The 9,672-nt window shown below is 33.2% G+C and overlaps 1 protein-coding gene across 1 annotated transcript; it reads left to right on the forward strand.

The window, feature by feature from the left end:
* Nucleotides 1-824: 824 nt before the first annotated feature.
* On the forward strand, nt 825-3,671 carry LOC109188997 (nudix hydrolase 2-like). The gene is made up of 9 exons (XM_019339675.1): nt 825-1,083; nt 1,173-1,411; nt 1,603-1,668; nt 1,898-2,035; nt 2,143-2,220; nt 2,364-2,414; nt 2,523-2,557; nt 2,800-2,908; nt 3,334-3,671. The coding sequence occupies exons 1-9, from the start codon at nt 963-965 to the stop codon at nt 3,517-3,519; spliced, it is 1,023 nt and encodes a 340-aa protein (XP_019195220.1). The 5' UTR covers nt 825-962; the 3' UTR covers nt 3,520-3,671.
* Nucleotides 3,672-9,672: the final 6,001 nt, after the last annotated feature.

The following is a 9,672-nucleotide window of genomic DNA, read 5'->3' on the forward strand; positions in this document are numbered from 1 at the left end:
AAAAAACTTTAAAATAATATTAAAAATTAAAAATACTCAAATACTTCAATCATCCAAAGATTCAAAGTATCAAACTAGTTTACGAGTGTTATATGTCATATTATATATATGTATACGCGCGCACACATATATATATATAATAAAAAAATAAGCAAATAAGCCGAGCCGATCGGGTTAACTCGACCGAAATGGACGAGTTAACTCGACTAACTTAGACGCTAGGCGGTCAAATCGGCCGAGTTAGGCGCTAGGCGGATGCCTAGGCGGCCGGTAACTTAGGCGAGCGCCTAGAGTGGAAATCGCCACGATCTAGAGGCGCCTAGACCGATTTTTACAACCCTGATATATATATATATATATATATATATATATATATATATATATATATAATTTGTATAGCTTGCTCAGTGGCCGGCTAACTCATATTATTCTAGCCGGCGATGTTCCAACAACCTCTAGGAGAAAAACTGACTATCAACGAACTAACGAATGGTAGTCGATTTTCCTCAAAAGTTGCCAACTAAATTGACATGTTAATTGACTGGAATTTCATTGCGTTTCAACTAAAAGTTGAAAGTATCTTGGATCAATCCAGAAATTAGAACCCGGTTAGCAGTTAAAATTGACTGGAATTTCATTGCTATTCAACTAAAACGACCGGTCCACAGACGCGACCCGGTCACAACCTGGTCCGCACGTTCACATTCTTTCGGCTGGACCGGTCAACTACTCTTTCACCCCTTATTAACGGCAAAACGAACTAACCAAATGTATTTATATGTATTCTTATGCAAATAAATTGTTTCAGTTATTTTCAGACCATCGCCGCCGGCCGCCGCTTCCCATATGGCAATTGGTCTGTTCTAAAAAAATTTAAATTTGATATTTATCACTTGGCGCAGTTGAATATTGCTAATTTGAAAATTGAAATTCATTAATTATAATTTATAAATAAATACAAAATGGTAATCAAATTATTGTGTAAAACCTCCCTGCTCTGTACCGCCGGCAGAGCTGTCTCTTCTCATTCTAATCGTTCATTCCTCACCCTTCGAACGCCTAAACTACCCTTCAGAGCTCAAGGTTGATTTTTATTTTATTTTATTTTTTTAAATATTTAGATTTTTCGGTTCTAATTTGGGTAAATCTTATCTGGGTTTTTCTTGCTTCAGGGAGATTGAAGAAGGGTAGCATTGGGCCTAACCTGACTACGCGGTGTTCATCGATGAGTTCGTCGGCATCGTTGCCGGCAGCATCGTTGCCAGAGAAACAGGCGGAACAAGTGGACAGGATATTGGCGGGGAGAAATGATGATCATGGAGGGGTGATTGTTGAGATGACGAATGAACCCATGGATTCTTCTCTCTTCGTTACTTTGCTTCGGGCCTCAATTTCTCAATGGAGACAGCAGGTAATCATGATCCCTTTCTTTTTCATTCTAGTGATTTGTCTCTGTGTGTGTGTTGTGTGCTTTTTCTAAGCAATGTCTACTTTTGAATTGTGCTTTTGTTCCTATTTTGAGCATATGAATTGTTGTTTAAGTGAATCATTTTTGTTTTATTTGAAGTTTTGAACATGAGTTGATATGTCTGGACTCTGCAGGGTAAGAGAGGTGTTTGGATCAAGTTGCCTATTGAGCTTGTTAACCTTGTTGAACCTGCAGTAAAGGTAGCTTTGCACTTATCTTTTCATGTATTCTGGAAAAGTTCTCTACTTCTTTTTGTTGAGCATATAATATAACATAAACATAAATGTGCAATCCAACTATCAGCTTAAGCTTTTAGTTGAGATGGAGCACATGCTTCAATTTGGTATCAGAGCCAGACCAAAGGTCATGGAGCACGTGCTTCAATTCTTTTATTATTAATTTTAAAAAAAATTTTATGTTGTTTTGCAGGAAGGGTTCTATTACCATCATGCTGAACCAAATTACTTGATGCTCGTGCATTGGCTTCCAACAACTGCAAGCACTATTCCGGCGAATGCCACCCACAGAGTTGGTGTTGGTGCATTTGTTATGAATGAAAAGAATGAGGTAATAGATTGAATTGGTGCATCTTCTTTTTCTTTTTGGTTTTGGTATCCATTTACAATTAGATGTGTTCGGGTTTATACTAAAAGAAGTTGCGATCTTCTGTCTAGGTACTGGTTGTCCAGGAAAGGAGTGGACAATTCCGTGGAAGTGGTGTTTGGAAGTTCCCTACCGGAGTTGTTGATGAGGTATGTGAAATTGGTTAGTTTTAAACTTTTTAAGGGAGCAAAAATGAAAGAAAAAAAAGAGGATGGCTGGTATAAAAGGGAAAACATAAAGATGGTGCTCTCTGCATCTTTGGCATTGAAGTTTTCGGTTTCTTTATTCCCAGGGTGAAGATATATGTAATGCAGCTGTCAGAGAAGTAAAAGAAGAGACCGGGGTGAGTAATTCGTCTTTGAAGCGCATTCTTTTAATATTCTTGGTCAATTACAAATTTAACGTTACATCTGACCTAACCTTATATTCAATATTGTGTTTCTTGCTTCAGATAGACGCAAAATTTGTGGAGATACTAGCTTTCAGGTATCTGTTTACCTTCATGTCGCTCCAAATTTTATCAAAATATAAGAGTGAACATATGGTTAATTGATTGGATTTAGTCTTTTAGTATGGTTTGTCCTGTGTGCATTATAGTCTTAGTTGAGTGACCTTGACCCAATCGTAGATTATATAACATTCTTAACACCTGACTATTAGTCAATTTTGGAACTTGCAAATTCTCCATTCCTTAAAAATACGTTTTCGGTTTTTCTTTCAAATTTCAGACAGAGCCACAAGTCATTGTTTGAGAAGTCAGATCTATTCTTTGTGTGCATGCTGCAACCACTATCCTTTGACATTCGAATTCAGGAACAAGAGATAGAGGCAGCCCAGGTATGTCTAAAAATAAAACCTTCTTTCTGGTCAATCGGTTGTCAAGTTGTTCATGTCTAATGCGCCTATGACCATGTTGCATCGGCTTCAGTTTCTTTTGCTAGATTTAGTCCTCTGACTAGGATTGAATCTGGCAATGTGGAAATAAAGAAAGTATTTCCACACCATATGCCAACAACTCTTACTTAACCTGCTTGAACTGAAACAACCGGTTATATGGAAAAGTTGGATCACTTTAGAAAGTTGAGTGATTTAATTGAACCCTTTTTTAGTTCAGTGACTCAATTGAGCTTTGGTCTCTGATCCAGTAGTGCCCTATTTGACCCTTTTTCTAAGTAATATATTACATTGTATAGTCGTAGTATCGAGAAAAAAGAAGGTTGGTGTGACTTGTGATTGGACTTATACATTGTTCCATAATGCAGTGGATTCCATATGAAAAATATGCATCTCAACCATTCATCCAAAAACACGAGCTGTTCAGGTACATTGCCAATATATGCTCAGCAAAGATACAGGACAAGTATTCTGGGTTCTCGGCCGTCTCCACAGTGACCAGCTTTTCTCAGAAGGAAAGCTACTTGTACTTGAACAAGAAGCTCTTTCCATAGGAAGTTTTGAGTTCAAGTCATTTTTTGGTAACAAAAAACATATGGAATGATTTTATTGGGGTTTTCTTATCCCTATTTTTTGAAGAATGGTTTATTTACTGAATTAATATTTGATGTACCATAGCAAATAAATAATATATTCTTTAATTAAATGTATTTATTTAATTTATAACAAAGAAATAACTAATTGTAAGGATCAATTACTTATCATTACACGAAAAAGTATAGTTGGTATGCAACTTTATTTCTTTATATATGACTATATTTTCGAGAAGCATGGTGTTGGGCTTGGCCCAACAAGCCTTCGTCCAACAATCCTTCAACACGGACTCACATTTGTGACTTGGTTTTGATATTGCTTTTATTAGGATCTAGCTCCAGTCACAATTTTGAGATAAGGTTCTGCACTCCGACCCAACGGGCTTTTGCTTAGTCATCAATTGATAGACTTGGCCCTTCACTAGCCTCCATCTAACACTAATTTTTAATGCATTCGTGTAGTAATTTTCGTGTATTCATGTAGTAGTTTTAGTGCATTCATGTAGTAGTTTTGGTGCATTCATGTAGTTGTAAAGAAGCTGGAGTAGTGATTGTGCATTCCTGAAGAACGTACTGTGTATTACTGAAGAAGTTCACATATTCTCACGTAAAGAGGTGTTCTCAGCTGAACATGACCATATATATATATATATATATATATATATATATATATATATATATATATATATATATATATATCAACATTATTGTATCAAAAAGTTGAAATGCGCTCAATTAGATATATTTTGATTTTTAACAATGATAGATGTTAGTGGGTCAAATATTATTTTAAATCCAAACAAATTATAATTCTTTTATAATAATAATAATAATAATAATAATAATAATAATAATAATAATAATAATCTCGGGCCTAGCCTAGGATCGACCCACTAGAGGCACGGGCCTAGACCTGGGATCAACGTGACACAGAACCGACTCAATATGGCCGGTCCTAGTCTGTGCTAACCTAGGCCCAAGATCAGCCTTGACTTGACACATGCCCGAACTTTGACCACCTCTACAAAAAAAATTGAGGATGTTTAATAACAGAACCGACTCAATATGGTCGGTCCTAGTCCGTGCTAACCTAGGCCCAAGATCAGCCTTGACTTGACACATGCCCGAACTTTGACCACCTCTACAAAAAAGACCGAGGATGTTAAATAATGGAAATTGTGTCACTAAGCTTAGGAAGTTGACAGTTAATCTATTGAGTGAGCAGGACAACATTGGACAGCTTTCATCATATTGGTTTAGATTTAGAAATTCCTATAGACCCATTAAAAACTATCTGGGAAAATTTTAGGAAATCATTGAACAAAATTGTAATGGAACATTGTTGTTGTTGTTATTTTGAATTACAAGACTTTGTTTAGTTTTTTTGATATCTTATTAGTAATTTTTTATTATAAAATATAAATAGGTTCAAAATAACTAAAAAGATATAATAATAATTAAATAAAATAATTAAAATGTTTAATTATACTCATTTTTCATAAAATGAACCAAACACAGTACACCAAAATAGTTTTTCAGAATGCAACAGGAAAGGAAAATGTTTTCTTAAAAATTACTCATTTTTCAGAAGTCATTTTCCTGATTTTCAAACGGACCCTAAAATATAAAATAGGGTTAGTAAAATAATACTATGATAATAAAATAATTTTTATTTGAATTTTTGTAATATAGTAGTTTATTTTAAAGGATAATAAGAAATAAAATATTTTAGGATTTAAAAAAATGAATAATTTTATTTATAAGGAAATTTTAAGAAATAAAATTTTGTAAAATAATATCACATCGCTATCACATACATGCATCTGGACAACATTGTTGATATTAATTTATATTTAGAAATTCCTATAGACCTATTAGAGAAAACCTGTGACAACATTAGGTAATCATTGGACAAATTTGCAATGGAATCTGAAGCAGATAGGATAGAGAGACAGTCCCTATCAATAATGACCAAGATGAAAGAGCCTTTTTATTTTAAGCAAGTTATTAAATAGAAATAGGTTCAATTTTCACAAAATTTTGTCAAATTTGTAATAGTTCCATTTGTTTTGGATGTAACTTGACATTTGATTTGTTAGTGGTTATCAAAGGGTTGATCTGTAATGTTTCATGTTAAACAAATCAACCCATTAAACATATTAAGAACTCGTTGAACGGTACCGTTAATATTATATTGCTAACTCTTTTATATTAAGAACTCGTTTAACGGTACCATTAATATTATATTGCTAACTCTTTTATACCAACCAGTTTATACAAAATTGTTTATAACTCGGCTAAGAATCCATTCTTATATAATATAAAAGAAAAGTATTTTTTTATTTAAAATATCAATTAAATGGATAAGATTAAAACAAATAGATAATATGAAGTAATATATTAAAACATTCCAATCTTTAATATATATCATAACATATTTAAAAATACACAAAAATTAAATATAAACTATCATAAAATATTTATTATTTGTATAAGTTTGCACAATTTATATACTAATAAAATAAAATTATCGAGTGGACGTATCCTACCCATGTGAATGGAGCAAACCATTTGGCCGAACGTTCGGTTCCCCATATGTTTTATTTTTTAATTATTTTTTTAATTTTATTTCTTTTATTAAATTATTATTGTTATTATTTTTATTTTAAAAAAAACAATTATTATTATTATTATTATTATTATTGTTATTATTATTATTATTATTATTATTATTATTATTATTATTATTATTATTATTATTATTATTATTATATCCTTAGGTGATTTTACATGTTAATCTAAACAGCTAATTTTTTTAAATATCTTTTTACCAACCGTTGATAAAATTCGCTAGTCAAATCCGCTAACACTAATCGCTAACTGCTGATTGCCAAAGAAGGACATTGTGAGATAGTTCCCACTTCAATTTGTTGTGTGATTTGAATACTCTATTCGTCAACAAATCCCTCGAGTAGTTAATATGATTGGCTTAATTATATATTTTTAATTTTTTCATAATATTAATAAAATACTTTGGTAAAAAATACTCCGTATATAGCATTATTTTGTATTATAACTTTGATATTTAAATAAAAATAGCGCACAAAAAAGATAATAGACAATGTAGTGAATGTAATCAATTGATGAATTTGAATGTAAAGAATTTTTACACCGGAGAAAAATAAAGACAATATAACTAATGAAATTATTTCTCTTAATTAATTTATTGATAATGAATATATATTTTTTTTTATATAAAGACATTATAGGGACAATGTAATGCATATAATCAATTGATGAATTTGAATGTAAAGAATTTTTATATTGGAGAAAAATAAAGACAATATAACTAATGAAATTATTTCTCTTATTTAATTTATTGATAATGGATAATTTTTTTGAATAATTTTTTAATAAGAGTAAAATAGAGTACTAATTATGCCAATTTTAATTGGGATGAGGTTCGAACCTAAGACCTTTCTTATTGAAATCAATGAGTAAGTTAACGGTAAACTAACAAAAATTAACGAAGAAGATAATATTTAACCGAAAAGTTAACGAATAATCATATAATTAAGGATAAATTAGGAAATCTCAAGGAAAAATTAAAATCTGATCAATTTGACCAATTTATTTAATTAAAAAATTTGACCGTCATTTTTTCAATTCATTATAGGCCTAACTCTCTTTGGCTCTTATTAGTATAGTAGATATTATTACTCTAAGCTATGAGACCTATGCCTTACCGGTGAATACATTCTACAGGTTTCTTTCACAATGCATTGCAATTAAGGCAATTGAATAATATCATCTTTTTGTATTGACTTGTCTTTACCAATCACATCTACTAGTTTTGCCTATACTTTTGTCATGGTCTCCAAGTTTTTAAGAAGTTATGTCATTGCCACTCTAATGTATAGTATGTGATTGATGATATATCGATCGCCGCACTAAACAAATCCTATTAATATGTATGATAGTGCTGGTAAGATTCAATATAGCAAAGACAAAAACAACTAACCAATATGGAAGTTCTAAATCATCAACAATTATATATAACATGAAACTATTTTAACACCATCAAAAGATAACTAATTGAAGAAGACTAACATACCAAGCACACATGCAAAAAGTGAGTGGTACCAATCTCCTCTGGCCTTAATTTCTTGGCTGATGTTGAGAAGTGAATCTAATACATCAACATTTTTGCTGCCCATATATCATCATTACAATGCTCTGGAAATCCATTCTCTCTCTCAGTTATAACTTATAAGAATAGAATGGAATGCGGCCAATCTGCTCTTTAGAATTTGATATGTATTATGTATACAGAATATTAAGAAGATCCAGAATCATGTGCACGCTGCTATATATATTTGACCTGTTAAGTTTGTCTCATATATGGATTAGGAATAAGTGTTTGTCTCATACTAGGAGTAGGAGTGAAACAGGTAGACCTATTGTATAGGGATTGGATGCCTATAAATATATTGGTTGTATCCCTAAGGGGTGTATCACCATAACACCATCACAAATAATAAGAGAATACTTTCACTCACGTGGATGTAGGCATATTGCCGAACCACGTAAATCTTGTCTTCTTTATCCTTTACTGCCATTATTATTTTTCTTGTTCTTATTAATCTCAACAAATTGGTATCAGAGCACTATTGAGATGACCAGTTCAAGTACAAAATTCGAGGTATCAAAGTTTGATGGTATAGGGAATTTTGGGCTATGGCAGTCTAGGGTAATGAATTTGTTGGCATACCAGGGCCTTCTGAAAACTTTGAAGGCGGATAAGCCAGCTAATCTGGAAGAGGATGATTGGGAAGATTTGAAGGAGCGTGCGGCAGGAACCATTCGGTTATGCCTAGACGATGGAATTGTGTATCACGTTATGGCCCTGGAAGCCCCAAAAGAAATTTGGGATAAATTGGAAACTCAGTTCATGGAAAAATCTCTAACGAACAAACTGTATCTAAAGCAAAGGCTTTATGGGCTTAAGATGGAGGAGGGTTCAGACTTGGTGCATCATATTAATGTCTTCAACCAGATAATCTCAGATCTGGCTAGGTTTGATGTCAAGATTGAAGATGAAGACAAGGCGATGATCTTGCTATGTTCATTACCTTTTTCCTTTGAACATCTGGTGACTACTCTAACATACGGGAAAAGCACGATTAAATACAGCGAGATCTCTGCGGCCCTGCAGGCTCATAATAAGCGCTTGCAGAGTGGATCGTCTGTTGGTGAAAGTTTGTATGCTAAAGAGGGTCAGGATCGTGGAAGGAAACAAGAGAAGGGTAATTCTGGGAGGAAAAACTCTAGGTCTAAATCCAGAAATAGCAGGAAAATCCGGTGCTACAAGTGTTATGAGATTGGGCACATAAAGAGAGATTGTCCAAAGTTGAAAAAACAACAAGAGGCGGCGAACGTGGTGCATGCTAATGACTCAGATTATAGTGAAGGTGATGTTCTAGCAGTTTCATCGAGTAAGTTGTCAGATGCTTGGATTCTAGACTCAGGATGCTCTTATCATATTACACCTAACAGGGAGTGGTTCACAACCTATAAGTCAGGTACTTTCGGTTCTGTTTTTCTGGGTGATGATAGATGTCATAATATCATAGGTATTGGTGATGTTAACATCCAGATGTATGATGGTATTGTCAGAACTTTGCATGATGTCAGACATATACCGGGATTAACTAAGAACCTGATTTCTCTTGGCAGTTTGCATGCTAATGGTTTTATTCATAAGTCTGAGAGTGATAAGGAAACCATTAAAATTAGTAAGGGTGCTTTAACTGTGATGAAAGGGAAAAGGACCACAGGGAACATTTATAGGTTGTTGGGTAGTACTGTTGTAGGTGGAGCACATTCTGTTGAGTCTAGTGATGATACTACTAGGTTGTGGCATTTACGTTTGGGTCACCTTGGTGAACGTGGTCTGTCTGATTTGCACAAAAAGAATTTGTTAAAAGGAGTTAAATGTTGTAAGCTAGATTTCTGTGAGTTCTGTGTCCTTGGGAAACAGACTAGAGTCAGTTTTTCTACTGGGTAGCATAAAACTAAAGGGATTCTGGATTATGTGCATTCTGATGTTTGGGG

This window comes from Ipomoea nil, unplaced genomic scaffold, assembly GCF_001879475.1.
Source record: "Ipomoea nil cultivar Tokyo-kokei standard unplaced genomic scaffold, Asagao_1.1 scaffold1509, whole genome shotgun sequence".
Lineage (NCBI taxonomy): Eukaryota > Viridiplantae > Streptophyta > Magnoliopsida > Solanales > Convolvulaceae > Ipomoea > Ipomoea nil.